General features: G+C 38.3%; 1 protein-coding gene across 2 annotated transcripts; it reads right to left on the bottom strand.

Moving 5' to 3' along the window:
• Window positions 1-1,699: 1,699 nt before the first annotated feature.
• LOC131785539 (putative N-acetylated-alpha-linked acidic dipeptidase) lies at window positions 1,700-10,334 on the bottom strand. Of its 2 annotated transcripts, XM_059102446.2 has the most exons (17): window positions 9,820-10,334; window positions 9,000-9,282; window positions 7,614-7,736; window positions 7,203-7,389; window positions 6,994-7,084; window positions 6,483-6,569; window positions 6,270-6,355; window positions 6,069-6,188; window positions 5,910-5,992; window positions 5,569-5,632; window positions 5,203-5,270; window positions 4,959-5,050; window positions 4,709-4,799; window positions 3,891-4,146; window positions 3,685-3,766; window positions 3,491-3,583; window positions 1,700-3,114 (listed from the first exon to the last, which is right to left on the bottom strand). In XM_059102446.2, the coding sequence occupies exons 1-17, from the start codon at window positions 10,248-10,250 to the stop codon at window positions 2,928-2,930; spliced, it is 2,424 nt and encodes an 807-aa protein (XP_058958429.2). In that variant the 5' UTR covers window positions 10,251-10,334; the 3' UTR covers window positions 1,700-2,927. The 2 variants fall into 2 exon arrangements, with proteins under 2 accessions (XP_058958429.2, XP_066025836.1); XM_066169739.1 differs by having other exon boundaries at window positions 6,069-6,355.
• Window positions 10,335-18,522: the final 8,188 nt, after the last annotated feature.

Below are 18,522 nucleotides of genomic sequence, written 5' to 3'. Positions count from 1 at the left end.
TTTATTGTTCAGATTAAAAACAAACTGTACTTCGCTGGTCTTTTTAAAGTGATATTTCCCGGTTGACTAATCTCAAAACTTTGTCACGAAAACATTGTGCAATATTCCGTGATTGATGTAGGAATTATCGTTTGACAGTCAATTGTAATAGTACTCTATTTTTCGAGTTTAAAGCAGAATATAATGTAACAGCTATAACTTGAAAATGGAAAATGTAAAAATATCAAATTGAGGGTATTAAGCTAAGATCATTTAAGACTATTATGTTCAAATTGCGTATACTGAGCACCCTCTGGGCAGGTTTGTAAAGATGATCATATTACCGATCATGGCGTAAGTGCTACAGTCACGAAGAAATACAGTTCCGAAGCTATCCTTATCAATGATTTAGTAATTCGGTCTGATTTCGCTTTGTCTTGTTTTTGCATCCTTCAAGTAATGCTTTTTCCTCTTAACTTAGAATGTCTTTATAAAGAGACTATTCGAACTCATGTAGTGGAGTTTCTCTCGTCTTGATTTCTTTCTTAATGTACATTTAAAGGTGAAATGTTACGAGAGTGTTTTGGGTTGTAAAAAGCAATATTCTTTAATATATCAGATCCTACTATTTTATATCTTAGGTGACTCAACCCGACTTCATTGTTGTATTGTTACGAAGAGGTACTAATTTTTCATGATTAGATTCCAAGTGAGCTTTAAAAGCGTGGGTACATATAGTAATTACAATATACAGTGGATTCACATTTGTGACTAATTTACAACTTGTGGTTTATTTCTCTCTACAATGGCCTACAATTACTTCTTGAAATTTTCAGATTTTAGGGTTGGCTCATAACTCCTTTCACTTTGTTCGCATGAAATGAAATTGACCGTAATTTAATCGAAAATGTGAGTACGGTGTGAGCAGAGCTTCAAACGCAACACTGACATTTTACACACCCATTAGTACAATCTGAGATAAAATTGAAGAAAAATACATATTAGAAGCAAGGAAAGATGTACAGCAAAAGAGGGCTGATAAATGTGTATTTGGGTCCTTGTAATTGAGGACGTTTTAGTCAGTTTTACAGTGGCTTTGGTAAATAGGCCTTCTCTGGGACCTTAAGTCGCCGTAACTTTAGGTGACTTTGGGCGATTTAAGGCGACTTTAGCAAAATTGGCAGAAAAAATATTGCGACTTTAGGCGACTTAAGGCGACTTAAACCGATTTTATTTGACTGAAGCGATAAAACCAAAGTTAGCAACTGTCTCTCCACAAACTTTAAAAATGTCTACAAAATCCCTTGCAATAAACACAACAGTCATTTCGGTTACTTTGGTATGCTCGTAAGTCACCATAGTCTAAAACATCCAGATTTCAAATCAGTTTGGCTAAAAATGTTCAGGCAGAATAACCACAACAATCATTGTAAAATTATACAGTCAAAGCTGGTGAATAAATAGCCAGGAAACCAATTTAGCTGAAAATGTTTAGACAGAATTACCGCAAGAGGTGTTGTAAAATTATACAGTCAAAGCTAGTAAATAAATAGCCAGGAAAACATCATGGGTTATATGCCCAACATCAAGCAAACCTATCATAAATAAACACATAGTGCCATAAATTTTTGATTTAAGAAAAGAGACACAAATTTGATGAAACTAACCATAAATTTTCCACATAATTAATTAAAAATAACATGATTATTTACGTGTATTAATTATTTCACAAAACTCCACAAATTATATAAATTATTATCTTGGTAAACTTTTCTCCCATACTTTTGGCACTTGCACTGTCAATTTTGGCATGAAAGTTTGGCAAGTCGCATGCCTTTCCGACAGCGTCCAAAATTGTACGACCCAACCAATTTGTTATTCTCCTGCCTCAGTTAGACAAAACACCCCAATACCATACTGAGAACCAAATGCTAAGGTCCTTCGTAAAACTACTTCTCTTCCAGTCTCTCCAACTACTTTTCTAGCTGCAGAAAACTATGATTGGAGTGGAGTGGATAGGGTCAATTGGGAAGGGTAGAACCCTTATGACATTGCGTAACCAATAGCAACCTAAGGAAAATTAAGGCGACTTAAGGTGACTTTAGGCGACTTAAGGCGACTTAAGGTCTCAGAGTAGGCCTGTAAATGTTGATTCTAATGTTTTAGAATTAATAACAAACGCTTCACAGAAAATTTGGAATCCAAGGTTAGCAGTAAATGTCCTCAATGTGAGCAAATGAAAACAGATAGACATGACTAGGGACTAACATCATTCATACAGACTTGTTCTCGTCGTAGTTAGATTGTAATTTTCCCACTTCGAGGTGTTGGTATATGTTTCAAAGCCATTTGATATAAATAACGCTGCGCTGGCTGATTTAAGCGAGAAAGTGTAATCCATCAAAAGATGATTACTCATCTGCAATGACTAAAACGATCATTCTATGGCAAAAATAATGCATACTAATATAATTACAGAGCACATGTGTTACAAAATGGGAAACATCTCTTCTCTCTGAATAGAATAAGAATGATGATCTCTATCTTAATACCCTAATTGCGGCACTGTGCGTTCCAAACTTCATGATGTGAAACACTTTTCATACTTGAAAAATCTACGCTACCTATGGTACAATCTGCACATAAACCAATCATAACTAGATCTCCTCTATTAACTGGAGACTAGCACAGTTGTAGCCTTTTTCTCTTCACAGACTGAGAGCCAAATATCCTAAAATGATTAATATTTTTTACATGTATGACTGGGTAACCCTTTAAACCATTAGTATAAAGCATTCAAACAAAGACGAACAAAATGTTTATGAAAGCATAAAATTCCAAAACTTGAATTTTCTCAAACTAATTCTTAACTTTGCACAATTAATTACAGCTGGCAGTAAGATTTTTTTGAAGTAAGCAGTACATCAAGAAAGTATTTTTTCCATCGGTTAAATAGATTTCAGAGTCATGACATTAGTGGCAGATTGGATATAAAATACTGCAACAGACAACTCCTTCTCCACTAGTTCCCAGTCTTTGCTGTTAAGCTGCTGCACGGAGTACAAGGCATCCACCAATCCAGGGAAGCTGCTGCCAGCGTAAGCGTTGTGGGCACTGGGAGCGAACACCACGTGACTAAAAAGATATGAGGTGGCATAAAAAACTGAACGAAAAAACGAATTTCTTAAAGACATTTGTCACATGAAAGATTTAAGGTATTACGAGGTGTCTCTGGTAGTAGGGTATATTGTGTTTAACCTTAATAAAGAAGAATTTTGTTGGATATCTACCGAGCCGCCAAGTAGGAGGTTATTACGCACCATTTTTACTGTCACTGGGGTGAATCAAAAAGAATGTAACTCTTTGTGCCAAATTGCACATGAGAAGCGTGTTGTTTGGGTAGTTTATATAACTTTACTTAATAAACACTTCACGAACTTTTTCCGAAACTCAACCCCGTCGTTTTAAATAGGAAATTGAAGATTAATTCCCCGTTGAATTATAATATTACCGCATGTAAGGCCTTCCCGGCAGTCCTTGAGGGTTGATAAAGGCTCTCTCGAGCTGCATCAGGCGATCATTGGCTATTCGAAGTTTCAAGGAACTATTGTTGGAAACATAAAGTTAAAACAAATAAATATCAGGTAGTATCGAGAAACCGATTTCACACTAATGAAAACGTGCTCTACAATGTATTTTACTCACTCCTTTTGGTCAACAGAATTCAACCATTCTTCGAATTCGGAGGTTGCGTCACTGAAGTTAGTAACAGTAGACATAAGATTATCTAAGAGAGAAAAAAAGGATTAAGTTATTTTCTGTTGGCTCGGGGGAAATCTGTCTTTCTGACATGTCACGATCTGAAATTTCAAAATTCGCAAAAAATGACCGAGTCCAAATAGGCCACTTACCAAGGACTATATTGTGCTGATTGAGAATTTTCTCGTACTTAGTTTGGACGTCTTTGGCATAGTAAGTTAATCTGCTAGCATATTGTGAGCAGTTGAAGGGCAGCAATGGCTGATCAGTCAAAGTCAAAGCAATCTGAAGCCACAACTGAGTCAATGTCTTGTGATATTCAAAATCACGATCAACAAAGGTCTTCATCCAGTAAAATGTGTCATGTACACTGTGGTAAACTGGATAGTTAGAAACAGGCCACTTAACCTGTAAGACATAAGAAACGATTTAACAAATCGATAGTGGTTTAGCTTGGTCTTTACTCTCATCGACTACGATATCCAACATCATAGTGATCAAAATGTTGTAAACTAACGAGGCACAGCCGAGTGAGTCCGCAGCAAGTTAACCACAAATAACCAAGCTAAATCGCTGTTGGTTTGTTTTTTTTTTAACATAATGTCGACGTCAGAATTTCCGAGTCATCCATGTTTGAGAGCTGATAAAGGCATCGCGTGACAATTTGACGTGAGCAGCGTTGTTTGTATCCTTGTCGACAATTACTGCCAATTGGGTTAGAATCTATGTTTTAGTTTTGTGTAAGGATGTCATGACCAATGTATTAAACATAAATCTTTGTAACACAGGAGTTTGTTAAGACAACCATTGTAGCATAATCTTTAACGATCTTGTTTTCTAGAATTGAACCCGAAAGGGAATTGTTAATCAAGGTGTTTGGTGAATGAGAATTTTATGGCGCAGACAGCTTGGAAGCACAGATTATTTTACTATTTTCCATTGCAGGTTAAAGGTCATGTGATGATCTAACCTTGTCATAAGTGAACTCAAAGTAAATTGATGGCACCCCCAGCCGAAAGTACACGGTCTGGTGGTCACTTCCAGAACCAACCTTTGAAACACTGAAATTCAATAGAATTAAAATTCATAGAATGTATATATCCTTTATATTCATATCCTCACAAGGATATTGATTGACTGCGTGCAAATTAATGAGCCACACTTTAAGTGATGCTTCTCTATAAATCTTTCGAAAACATAACCGACTGAAAAATACTCACGTTGGCAGCTTTGGATTGTCTTTATTCGGGACTTTCTTCTTCCAGTCGTCAAATAACATTTCAGTGGATTCTCTTACACCAGGAGGTTTGATCTACAGAAATAATGATATTGTTTTGTATGTTTTATTGCCCATGAACTCGACTTAGACCAGAGAGTGTATTGATCATTACACCGGTAAATGAATGGCCCGAATGCCTTTAGCGTGAGGGCGTGCTAAAGTTATATTAAGTGTTCCCAACTTACCTTTTTAGTTGCCTCCATAAAAGCAAATTCTAAGAGGGGACTGGACTGAACCATTAAACTGTAATTCCCTAAATTTGAAAGAAATATATATTGATTCACAGCGAAGGTGACAAGACAACTTAGATGAACACTTTCATCTGGTGAACAATGTTCCAGCGAGGAATTAAAGAGATGAATTCCACTTGTTGAACAACTTAAAAAATATCACGCCCAGATCTTTGAAAATTGCGACGATTTTTTATATTTCCTTCGTCTTAATTATAAAATAGATTCCCCTTGTCCCTGTTTAAATAGATTACAGATAATACACCGACCTGCGCAAAATAAGGCACTTCTCTAATAAAGAAGTAAGGGTTACCCACCTACCTTTCACAGCAACGTCAACATTGAGATAAGCAACAGCTCGATTGGAAAGAAGATTGGCAAAATCCTTTAATAAAGAAGAAAAATGACGAATTATTACAATATGCGATTATCAAAGCGACCAAATTGTGCGAGTTTAAGTTCTATTTTGGTGATTTTTTCAGTGTATTTATTTCAAGCATGATCCATGCCTCTTACCACGGAGTAACGCGCATGAACCAGATTAAACCTCAACATTCCTATAATCAGTTTCAGATCAGTTTGGGATATTTACAAACAAGCAGATACCACCCATATTTCAAAAATTGTATGTTTGTTACGTTTCTTCGTACTGTTTAACTTACCTCAGCCCATTCAGTTGAACCAAGCATCCCATGCTCCTCTGCTCCCCAACTACAAAGCACTATGGTCCTTCGTGGTTTCCACCCTATGAAATATACGCACATAAGATACGACCAACCGAAACCTGCCAAATCCACCAAACCATAAGCTGATTACGTTACCTTTTTTTCGCATTTCTCCTAGTCGCATGGAAAGTTCCATCAAAGCCGCTGTACCGCTGGACGCATCTGCAGCACCAAAGATCCAGGAGTCTCTGTGGTTGCCAAGTAACACCAATCGATCTGTTTGAAAAACAAACCGTACAACGTAAAGAAATGGAATAATCATGGGTGACGAAGAAGTGTGATTTTCAATTAACTCACCTGGTTCTTCTTGTCCATTTATATTGCCGATAACGTTATACACGGCCGTTTTCTCCAGCTTCATTTTTATGTCTAAGTTGACTTTCCTGAAAGAGACGTTAAAGCGACGGGGAAAGAAGAACATGTAAGCGTAAGCTCGGGAATGAATGAATGAATTAGAAGCTAAAATAAGCTTAACGATCATCCCTGACTTTGCTAATAAGATTTCTTTACCTTTTGTCTTGAGTTGCCATAGTAATGTTGTACTTGATTTGTAATTCTCCCTGCCAGTCCTCAGGGGCTTCATTTCCAGTCAGTAGTCTAAAGATTTCATACAAAATGCTATATTCACAAAATTTCGGCTGATTATAGAAATAGTTTTAAGCTATAAAATTTACGAAATTTCTGTATAGTGTACGTTTTAGCACCCAAGTTAATACAAAAAAAGGAATGGCTCATAAAACTACTCAGTTAAGAATGCAAATTAACTTAACTGAAGTTAATGAAGCATAATAAGTAGTCGTCGACTACATGGGGTTGGGGATTCAGGATTTTTCTTCATCCCCAGCTATAGTGTTTGTTCTCTGCCTCGCTTATTAAAATCATTCTAAACAGTTTGATTATATATGTTCAATATTTCCAAGTGTGCCCGGGAGTTCTTGCCTGGTTTTCCTTGTAAAAAAAGTTTCGACAACATCATTTGCGTACATTTTAGGAAGGAATCATTTCAGAAGTCAACACCTACTTTAAAAAATGCGCAGCGTCCTCGTACGAGATGGGGTAAACTGGAATACTGGGGAGAGCAGCTTTGTTTTCTGAAATTCTGTAGATTCCGTCTTAAAAACAATATCGAAAAATCATTGATATTAGGACAGCCAAACTATTCCATTAAACGCTAAATCGTTAGCTTAAAGCCGATTTGTAACACTCAGTCAAGCAATAAATGCAACCCACCTCTTGCAGGATATCCTGGGGTGAGAGGATCTCCCTGTTCGAAATTAAGTAGAGTTCCTCTTTGTATTCCCGAAGGAGGAAGCCACCAACTGTTTGGGAAAGTGTTGCCAGCTCCCTCAAGACTGACGTCAGATGGGTCTGTGTACAAGATCAGTCCAATGGCGCCTGCTTCTGCTGCGATTCTCGCCTGAAAATAGATTGATCCAAAATCCACCTCACGACAAGTTGCGACACACATTCAGTTCATCTAGTTTTCTTTTTTTTTTCTAGTATACTTTGGCTTAATTTATTTTATATAGCAGATCCCGGTTTATAATCTACTCGACAGCTTGTTTGAAAGAGGTCTTCAAGCGCCTTATTCAAATGGTTATATGTGAACATTACCTGCCCAATCTGTCCGATGATACTCACTTTGTCTCCCCTGTAAATTTTTCCGTACTTCGCAATCACAATCTGACCCTTAACGCTGATGTTCATTTCGCGGAGTTCCTGAAAATCCTCCACCATTGCATAGTTGACGTAAACCAAACGTGCCTGTCAAAAATTAATACAAAACAGGTTTCTGTTGTATCGTGAGGAAAACTGCCGAAAGTTCTGTTCTGTATGATATTTCCTAATGTGTCCCAACATGTAAATGAATCTTCCCCGAGTTTCATAGTTTATCACAATAAACTTAGTCTCAGTTTAAAGCTTCATTAATTTAGAACCACAATTACTTCTTAATATGTCTTAACATGTCTTGTCTCCTTCATTTTATACAGAGATACCTCTGAATGAATCGATGTAAATAGGCCTGGTCTCCATGTAATTGCCTTGACCAGGTTGTCTCAAAATTTGGAGGCCGGATCAAGGCCAATCGGAAGACAGCCGTTCAGACACGACAATCGTGAAAGAATTTTTCGAGACTAAACTTAGTACTTCTGGATAGTTTGACTTCGGGACGTAGATAAAAAATTATCATATGTTCAATTGTTGATGGCAATTTTCTGATTTGTTACGCTAACCTACATTTTTCAATGTGCAGGTTGTGTGTGAGTGTTTGTTGGTTGGTTGGTTCCGTGTTTTATTCTCAAACTAGAGAGAAACTCCCATGCTTTAAAGAGAAAATTAATATAAAGACGATATATGTGAGTTGATTTGATTTCAGGGTGGAACCACTCTTAACGATAGACGCAATCGAAATGTATCTTGGTGTAACCAATTTTTCCGGAATCCGTTGCATCTGCCGAATAACAGTAATTAGTGTCGACAACGGCGTTTCTCAAATGCTCGAGGCTATTGCTTGAAAGCCATTGCGTTGCTCAAGTCATCTTGACTAAAGAGATAATCGTAACAACCCAGGCGATCATGGATAAATAAGAAGGTTTAGAAATTAATTTGTCAACTCAACTATTACAAGAGAGAACTGTATGAGTGTTCATGTGTAATGGGGTCACCATATCACCTTCGTTCATTTCATGCCACGCGTAAGGATATAAGACAAATCTCGAAATGTGCCAGCTTCAAAGGGGTAACTGTAAGGGTTATGCATCTAAAACTATTTAGCATTAGCATTTGTGTTTTGAAATCCGCTGGTTTTTCAATTTTGTGTGTCATTAACCACCTTTTTATCTTTTGGTGCATTCTTGTCGGGTTATTGTTTTTCTTCCCTGCTAAACTTCCTTGTCTAAAGCATTTCCTCAAATCAACCAGCTTAATTTTCAACGAACTCATAGAAAGACCACTCAGAAGATAGCTTCTCCTCACTTTGTTTATGCAAAGTACCCATCCTCAGCATTTTTATCATTCCTCACTTACCGTGACATTTCCACTACTGGAGTAAGCATTAAAAGGTGTAAGTACATCTGGAGAATCCTCAGAACGCTCGAGTACTTTCTCCTCTCTCTGAGCAGTAAAGACAGTTGAGCCGTTGGCGGATTTTATCGACGCTATGCCGGGTCTGTCCGGATAGGAAAGCAGTACATCGTACTTTTTCAGTTCGACTTTGTCCAGTCCATACTGTTCCCATTTCTCTTTGATGAATTTCGCTTGCTCATAGCTGACTTTGGACCCACTTGGATGAGGCGCTTTGGAAAAATATCTAAAGAATCGCGGAAAAATACAATGCAGTTATCGAGATGAAAAATATTAAGTTTGTCAACAGTAAGGTTGTCAACTTAAGTACCCACTTTCTCCCCCGTCCATCAAAGTAAGCATGCTACGTCAATCCTATTTTAAGCAAAATATACCACTTGTCTGTGATGATATTCACTAAGCATTAAAAGAAAGAAAAGAAAGGAATACGAATTAAATTTCTGAAGTTCGTAGGTACTGAGCGGTGATTACAGCAAGTCATATAGAGTTCGTTTAGCTAAACGTTGCTAAAGATTGAGATGTAAGTAGATACTTCGGTGAGCAATCTTCGTGTCTGACGATTCTCTGTACTGAACTAGTCAAAAGCTCCTATAATAATCACAAAAAAACATTTTAAAACACTCTGTACAAAGCAAGTACCTCCTCTGTCAATTTGTTAAATTGTTTTTAAAGAACCGCTTTTAGCGTGACTGCCTGCAAAACTTCGTGACAGAAACTTGTCGCCTTATTTTAATAATGCATGCTAATTTTAACACTGACTTACCTTAAAGACTCTTTAATGTTTCTACTCGATATTCTATTGATAAATGGCCCGTGGAGACTGTCTAAGTCTTCACGGGACGAGACTGTTGCTTTACATTCACGAATATTTTGTGTCGATATGAAATAACCGCACACAGTTCCTAGTCCACATAGAACAAAAATGATGAGTGTTCTCATTACACAACGCCTCGATCTCCATTTGATTGGAATAATTGTGTTTGTCTCCTCTTCGTCGGGATTAAGACGCGAGTATCTTCTCCCTCGAAATTGTCGTGAAAGTTCAAAATCTGTGTGAGAGTTGAGAAGCGGTTCCGAGTCATAATCGTCGTAGATATATTCATCTTCTACTGGAAAATCCCCTCTTAAAAATCCATCGTCGAAATTAAATTCACTTTGTGTACCACGTGGAGAGATAGAGTCTGACAAAGCCATCGACTACTTGGCAACACGTTGATTATTTCCGTTTTGTCGCTTGTTTTTTTTCCTTCCGGTAACCAATTTCAATTACAGATGATACCTTCTATCTAGATTTCATACAAGAAGACTTTGTAAGTGCATAATTATTATTCACTTCCAAAAAGAGTGCCGTATACAATAATTTGCCACCAGTAGCTTTGTCTGTTGTTATCATCGTAGCTAAGGGGTTGGTAATGAAAAAAACTTCTTTTTAAAAAAGGTCCAGTCTCTCTCGTTTCAAAATTCGCAACCTTGCACGTTTTATTTCAAAGTCGTCAACATGAACCAAGAAATAAAGAGCTAACAGTTTTTCGACGAGTTCAGCATGTATGTAACTGCTTAGCTTCCGTTGAAGCTAAATGTCACCGCTTCCGATAAAAGCTGCGAAATATTATCTGGTTAGATTGACGCCCTCTTGATTAGTTCCGTTAGACGGAAAATTATAGTTAGCGTTTCATTTCAGGATAAGACCCCGTGTGATCAAAATCGTTTTTTGAATAGAAGACAATTTAGACCGTAATCCTCGATCAAAATAATCAAGACCCACGAACGTTGGTGAGCAATAACTTGGTTTGTGATTATGTTACCTAGCTCGTAGTTGTTACTCAAAGCCAAACTTATCGCTCGTTTTTTACCTTTTTTTTTGTTCCTTTAATTGCCACGTGTTCGTTTCCAAAATCGAGATCATTCTTAAGCTATGATCACAATACTTAGGTAATTTCTTCACGTAATGATTTCAGTTGACCGCTTCGATATATTAACGCCCCAAGGAATAGGAGAGGAATGAAGAAAGAAAAGATCCTACATTGGTTTGGTGTTTATCGCATGCGCGTGTATCAACCCGGGAATCGAGTTTCCAAATCTAGCTTGAAAGGAAACATTTACACTGTAACGTTATGAACTTTAACGCATAGTTGGTTTGAAAACGCCAGCTTGAATTAAAAGGGAGGAAGGTGAAAAAAAAAAACAAAAAACAACAAAGACTATTTAGCACAAGAGATTTTCGGAGGGCTTAGGCCGAATGTTAATTCCGGAAGTGAAAAAATTGATGGTTAAGCCCTTCAACGAATTCTATGTTGTTCAGCCATGGAGCATTGACAGATTCTTTGTGGGGGAATCAGATTTGTTTTTCTCGTTATTCTACGCTTGTAACAAAAGAATTGCGTCTTTCATTACTGTTATCATTTTCAATGCTTGAAAATTTTAAAATAAATATGTTAAGTACGTCGTCCTTTCCCCATTTCTTCTTAAGTTTACCAATGTCCTGAAATAAGACTATTATTATTGGCGAAACTAGAGCAAAACAGTTGTAGGCCCAACATACTTGTAAAGAACTAAACGCCCGTTTATTAGTATCTTTTGTTTTTGCCCTTTGGGATTTTTGAATGGTAGTTTGTCGTGCGTGCGGAATGTATTTTAGCGTGTTAGTCGAGTAATTTACTGTAATATATTAGTATCTAAAGGATGTGTAAGCCTCTTCGGGTCAGTTTTTTCGCTTGCCATTTCCAAGCGGTCATTTTCGCCCTACGGCAGCTAGATTTCACGTTATAGTTCGTCGCCGCTCCAGTGCAGTTTTTTCCCAGCTCCTAACAAATGTAAGTGTTCCTTTGGTCCAACTTTCCGTTGCATTTTAGTTCACTTTGTGACGTTCTTTTCTTTGTTTTTATTTTAGTTTTAACCTCTTTGAACAACCGCAACTACAACATCGTTTCTTAAATGAAGCGCGTTAATACAATGCTAGAGTGTTTGGAGTGTTTAGTACCGTGTTTTGGTACAAGGGCTTGCAAAAACCAATGTTTGGTTAGTCCAATGCCTTGCCTGAACTGGGATTATATTTTTCTCGACATGATTCACTGACTTTGGCATGGCAAGCATGTGTACCTACGTTTTAATGATATAACCAAAACAAGATTTTATGCCGTGACCCCTAATAAAATATAAACGCGAGAGCGCCCTGATTTCCCTTGAAGCGGTTTAAGCCGAAAAAAAACAATCATAGAAGAACATCATAGACGTATTTTGTTAGGAAAACGCTTTAAATGGTGTCTCAAGTGGATTTCTATGAGTATCCACGACTAGTTGAAGTAAAAGGTGTACGAGGGTCAAACAGATGTAGCATTTGCACCCTTCCTCACAAACACTTAGCTCGTATTAAAAATACTATTTTTTTTCTGGGTGATTTTCCCTTACTTTACATAAATGATACCTTCCTGCTATTTCTTTTTTAGACAAAATATCGAGCAACTAATTCGATATACTCAATTTATGTATCCACACCGTTTAGATGCCCCCATCTCGATATGCACTTAATAAAGCGGTGGTAGACTCACCCCAAATGTTCTTCTATCTTCTCTTTAGAGATTGCTTTTACAGCTTCCTCGTGCAATGAATCTGAATTTCCACCTTTCTGTTTCTCTTGTTCTTTGTCTTTATCTCCGCATTCTGGTTTGATAGCTCGTGTTACCAAGTAGCCACCAATAAAAGCAGCTATAAATAATACTACAACTATTACTGTAGTTATAGCTATGCGTTTCTTGCCGCTTCAGCCATATCTTGCAGGGATACTCGTGCTTGCAAGCTTCAGTGTTTCGGGACGGTGCCCCATTAAGCGGACGCTAACTAAGCGAAGGCGATTTAGGAGGTGTTTACGAGTCTTGATCCATCAACTGGTCTCGTACCCAAGCCTTCCACGGCCAAGCGGTCGCCTGCAGTTAAATAGTGCTTCATCTTGCTATACTCGTACTCATTCCGACTATGCCCCCCTTTGTCTTGGTATCAAGGTTGATTGCCATATCCGGCCAAACTTGCGCAAACGGTTGGTTAGAGCGGCTTACACTGTGGTTTCCAGCAATGAACTCTTGGTGAACTGCGGGGTGAGTTAACTGCAACATGTGCATGTCAGAGAGATAGACTGGAAGCCATCTGGAATAGTTGACCCTGTCCATAGAGAAAAAAAGGGGAACCATTTCTGTTGTGGCGGAGAGGTGGAGTTTCCAGTTTCCGGTTCGTTCAGCTTTAACGAACTGCAGAAGCAGCAGCACCATATTAATGTATCCTTCCCAGAAACTAAAAACTTTGGACTTTTCTCTGCCTTCAGATTTGAACCGCTCAAACAGTGTCATGAGAGGATTGACACAACCTTGAAATGCTTTCCAGGCATCGTTAACGAAGCAATCCTGTCTCACTGTATTCCGACACTCCCTGCTTTGGTCAGCAACACTCTGTCTGACTCGGTCATCCATACCAACTGCTTGTCTTGACAGTCAGTCTAGGAAGGCTTTCCACAACAACCTGAAGAGCGCCTCCATGGTTAACTTGTGGGCACGAATACCTCTGTTATATGACTTGCCAAGCATCAAAACTGAGGTAGTACCAGCTGCATAAACTCCCGAATCAATCAGTAAGTCTTCCAAGCCTGACTGTGCATACTTCTTTCCAAGCAGAGAGAGAAAGTTAAGGGCAATGTGGAACCCTCCCATTCTGATCACAGTGTTTTTAAACTCCTCTGGGTATTTCATTTGTAGCTGCTTGGCTTTTGCGTAGAGGGCAAGATCAAAGGTAATTACAGAATCGTGCTGTCTCATTGTGTCGCATATCTTTTGGGCCAGTTTCATCAGGGTGTAAAGAGTGCTAAAGTTGCTAGACTCTGCATGGATCATTGGGTGATAGCCGATGTTGGTCTTCACAGGAATGGTGGGGTGTGTGATGGCATTGAACCCACTCCAACCAGGTATAGTCTGTTCCTCTGGAGACTGTTGATTAAATGCCATGAGAGGATCAGAAAGACGAAGTAACATCCAGCAAAGGTCATCCATGCGGACAGATAGAAACTGTTGGTCGCACTGAAACCAGGTAATAACATCGTTCCCAACAAAATTAGTTAAAGCAGGACGTCTGCCTCCGAAACTAACTTCCTCCATGGCAACTACATTTTGAGCAGAATCCAGTGATCGCTTCTTCTTAGAGTGGTCAGCAAGCACAATCCGTTCTGGCAGAGGACCGTACTGTTTTGGCTGATATATAGCAAGTGTTGTTGCATGCGTTGTGTTCTTGCCGTCGATGGTTTCTTCATTAATATCGTTGTTATCAGCCGCCAACTGAATGAATGCACCAGGTCTTATGTTACTAGGGATGACAACACCACTGGCACGTGCTCTCGCTAAGCTTTCATTTGCCAAGCTGGTCTCCACTTGTTCGATCTCTTCATAGGAAGAACAGTAACCCATTCTGTTTAAAAGTGTTATCAGTTGTTTGGAACCAGTTAAGTGCTTGACGGTCATAACGAGACCTACGTGCTTGGGCAGCTTTACTCTGGCATGTGATGCACGATGAATAAGATCCTGCCCAGCCATTACAATCTTCCGCTCATCGGTTGTACTCCTTGCACTAGGAGGTGAGTCGCTGTACTGTTCTCCAATAACAATCCACCTGATAAGCCAATAAAGGCTCTTGGGAAGAAGAGATTTTGAAGTAGTGTAAATCTCGGATGTCAAGTGGGTTGATGTTAATGCCCTCACATCTCAGCATCTCCCGCCTGATAATGGAAGCTATAGTGTAGATGTCTAGGAAACTGAAAGTTTCTGACTCTGGCTTATCCATGCTGATAGAGTTTGTTTCGTCACGTAATGGACAAGTGCTCGCTGCATTTATGATATCAATTAAGGAGATGGAGATGCTGAAAACAATTTCCGGTCTGGATTGTTGAGGTGACTGATGGAAAACAAGACGTTCCTTAAAATGAGCCATCAATCGTGCTTTCAGCTTCTGCTTTGTGTAGCTACCTGCATCAATTCCTATCTTTTCCAGCTCCTTCTTGAACATTGCCAGCAAAACATTCACGTCGTAGGCTTTTCCTTCCTCAATTTCGGGGGTTATAACCTTCAGTAACTGATTGAAGGCTTGATCAAAAGTGCTTTCCTCTCTTGTGGATGTAACGACGTTCTGTTTACGCTTGATATTAACCTTGCTGATATAGCAGGCATGACACGCTTTGTGATATTTTCCCTCCGCTGCAATAAGATCATAGCTAACCGACCGAAGTATGGCTAACAGTTTATGGTCTCCTCTTGCCTCTGCAGATTCCTTTATACTGTTGCATGCTTCAAAGGTGGCGATGTTTATTAGCTGTCGGTCCTTTTTTCTTGTTGCATTTTTGCAGAAAAGACACTTTGACCAATCAAACACCATGCGTCGCTCTTTAGATTCTGCTTGAACATCGCTTGAGGATTGTACTCCATAATACCGTAAATTCTGTTTGCTGATATATGTTTCGTAACACGATGAATGCCACAAAATATCTTTCCCGGCTACATTACGGAGATCGTCAGCTGACAAACGATGCGAGATTTCATCTTGCCGAACTTCAAGAGCAGATATGACTTTCTGTATTGAAGACAGTTTTCCAGAGCGAAGGACGTCCCTGCTAAAAATGCACTCATCGAAAGAAGTTTTCTTTGCTCTCTTTGCTGGCATGGGAAAAAGCTGCCAACCATCCTTTTCCTCCGTGTCGTCTACAGCATTTGTGAAACTTATTATCTGTGCAGATAATTTATTTCCAGACGTTTTCACTTTTAAATCGGCATTTACAAAAAATACATCAGAATTACGTATCTGACAGAGTTTTAAAATAAAAAAGAGCTCTGTCTAAAAATCCTGCTGATAACCTCAACACATTGCTAAAACATGTTTTTTAAAGGAAGATATATGATCAAGCAGGAAAGGAAATACAAATGATAATATTACTAGCAGGTGCAATAGCGATGTTCTAGAGTCTCAGCGCATGAATTTTGAGAAAAACGAGAGCAAAAAAGTCGCCGTAATACAGTTAAGATATCAAACCTTATCTATCTTGAACTCTTTCATGGCCGTTTACATCCACAGTCGGATACAAAACTCCGTTTACAAATCTGATTCTGAGGATCCAAAATGGCGGTCTGAAAATAAGGCCTGGATACTAATTTGCCATGGCTTGAACCATTCCTTATCTTTCAGAGAAGACAAGGCATTCATTGTTCCTAAAGCAACCATAACCACTGAAGCTCAATACTTTAAACCACACCAGACAGAGCTCAAGGATATTTAAGGCGGTATATAGCCTTTATAGAACGTTTTGTTGAAAAAAATATTAAATATTTCAAAGAACTTTGAAATAACACTGCAGTCTACTGATATTCATAAAATCTGAATATATATAAGAAAAATGTTCATTAAAATTATATTCTTGTGATATTACTTTTTTACATCTTTTTCATACCACTTTTTCAAAGATTTGACCCGTTTTGATCGTGCTTTTATTCCAGCCTCGTTTCCATGTAAACAGTGACGGAAGAGAGACCAGCACTAACATTGTCGATTTTCTGGAGTTCTACGCTTCCAAATGTTTTTTTTAATGTAATTCGAAAGTACACGACTTCTTTGTATCCTTATATGATGAAAAGCCTGAATAAGTCCTTTACCCTAGTCTCAGCAGGATTTGAAATATGTCAGGATCGACAAAAGAGGCTGCTTTTTGACGAAAAAATAGTCATGTGATAATCACGTGACATGCTGTCGTACCATGTGAACACTCATATTGTAGGCAGGTACATGCTCATCACTTTTCCAGAAAGGTTTGGGGCACTTTAGCGGAAGAAGATGAAATTTGAGGTCAATTTCTGTTTGAGCCTCGTCTCTATGCTGAGTGCCATGTCATGATATAAAGCCCCATTTATCTCGTCAGGGGTACCACAATTCGGGACTACATAGTATCTTAGCTTAAAGAGCAGGTATTGGTCTATCAGAATCAGCTGTCAAACCTTTTCTGTCAGGTGGGTTGAACGAAACCATTTTTTGCTGGGTCTGGCTCCTTGACTACTAGGTTTGCATGGGCGATATACTTCACCTCAGCAGATGTTCAGTACCTCATTATACTCTTCTGACATTTAAACCGATCTAAGAATCACTCGGTAATGTTGTATTTTTCGAATGATCGTCATTTTTTGTCATGCAACTTAAAGCAATTAAATAACTGTCGAGAATTATGGTACGATTCATAAATTAACGAAGGATGAATGAAGCACGGGATCCTAATCGAGGTTAAAAAAAAGGCTCGTGATCAATATAAAAACAATGATCATCATTACACGAGGGCAGAAAAACGTTACCAAGTATATTCAGAATCGTTTGGCACAAACAACAGGCTGTTAATAAGCTGGCCGTATAGTAGCGTTTGAAAACAGGTAGGAAGAAAAAGCAGCAGACCCTTCAGAGTTCTCAATCTTGTTTTTATTGACTTTTGGAATTAATTGTCGACCTATTTTTAGCGCCGGTGCTTCAGTCCCTTTTTCTTGTTTTATTTCATTCTCTATGTGTCATATGTTATTCATAAAACATTGTAACACTTCCATTTCTCACGCACATAAATGTTAACATTAAAAGTGCTTAGCAGAAATTCAAATTTGTATAGGTAATCACATGATTTCGAGTGCAATTTAGAATAAATAAGCACGAGTAAATTTTTTAAAGACTAAAAAAATTATACGAGCCGGTAGGGCGAGTGCAATTTGTGATATTTGAAAAAATTAACAAGTGCTTATCTATTCCAAATTGCACGAGAGAAATCATGTGATTACGTGTTAATAATAAACATGAAAAAATACGAGATAGCCTATCATAATTAAGCATAAGCCAAGAGCGTATATCAAGTGCAAAAGTAATTTATTCAAACCGTGCGTTCAGTCAAAACAATAATATGCAATGATATCTTCACATCTTTAAGACGCAAAAAAGTTCAAAGTCCGGCTAAACAGTTCAAGGAGTTGTTCAGTCCGTGTCCGAAATGAAATGGAATCGTCGTTTCCTAAGTTTAACCATGTTTGTTTTTAATTTCAGCATTGGATCACTCGAACAAAGTGTTAAGCTGGGTCGGTTCGTAATTTTCGATTTCCTTGGCAATTCCCTTCTCTAAACACCACTTTTTCCAAATCGACAACCAAAAAGAAGTGATTTTTACAGTGTTTTTGTTATTTGAGCTGTTTTTCAGCCGCGGTGGCGAAAGAAAACCTACCTAAAACGCCAGCCATCGTTTCACTCGCAAATTTACAAATTTTCAAATTTTGTCGCGGCATCCAAGGCTCGCCCCAAGGATTTGATTGGCTGTCAATGAGTTTCTTTGATTGTTGACCAATCAAAATGTCTGATTTGTTACTTTCTTTGCATTGAATTAACCCTCTTCTGCACTGAATTAACTCTCTTCTGCACTGAATAACCT

Source organism: Pocillopora verrucosa, chromosome 7 (genome assembly GCF_036669915.1).
Source record: "Pocillopora verrucosa isolate sample1 chromosome 7, ASM3666991v2, whole genome shotgun sequence".
NCBI lineage: Eukaryota > Metazoa > Cnidaria > Anthozoa > Scleractinia > Pocilloporidae > Pocillopora > Pocillopora verrucosa.
This window is presented reverse-complemented; position numbering and strand designations above follow the sequence as displayed.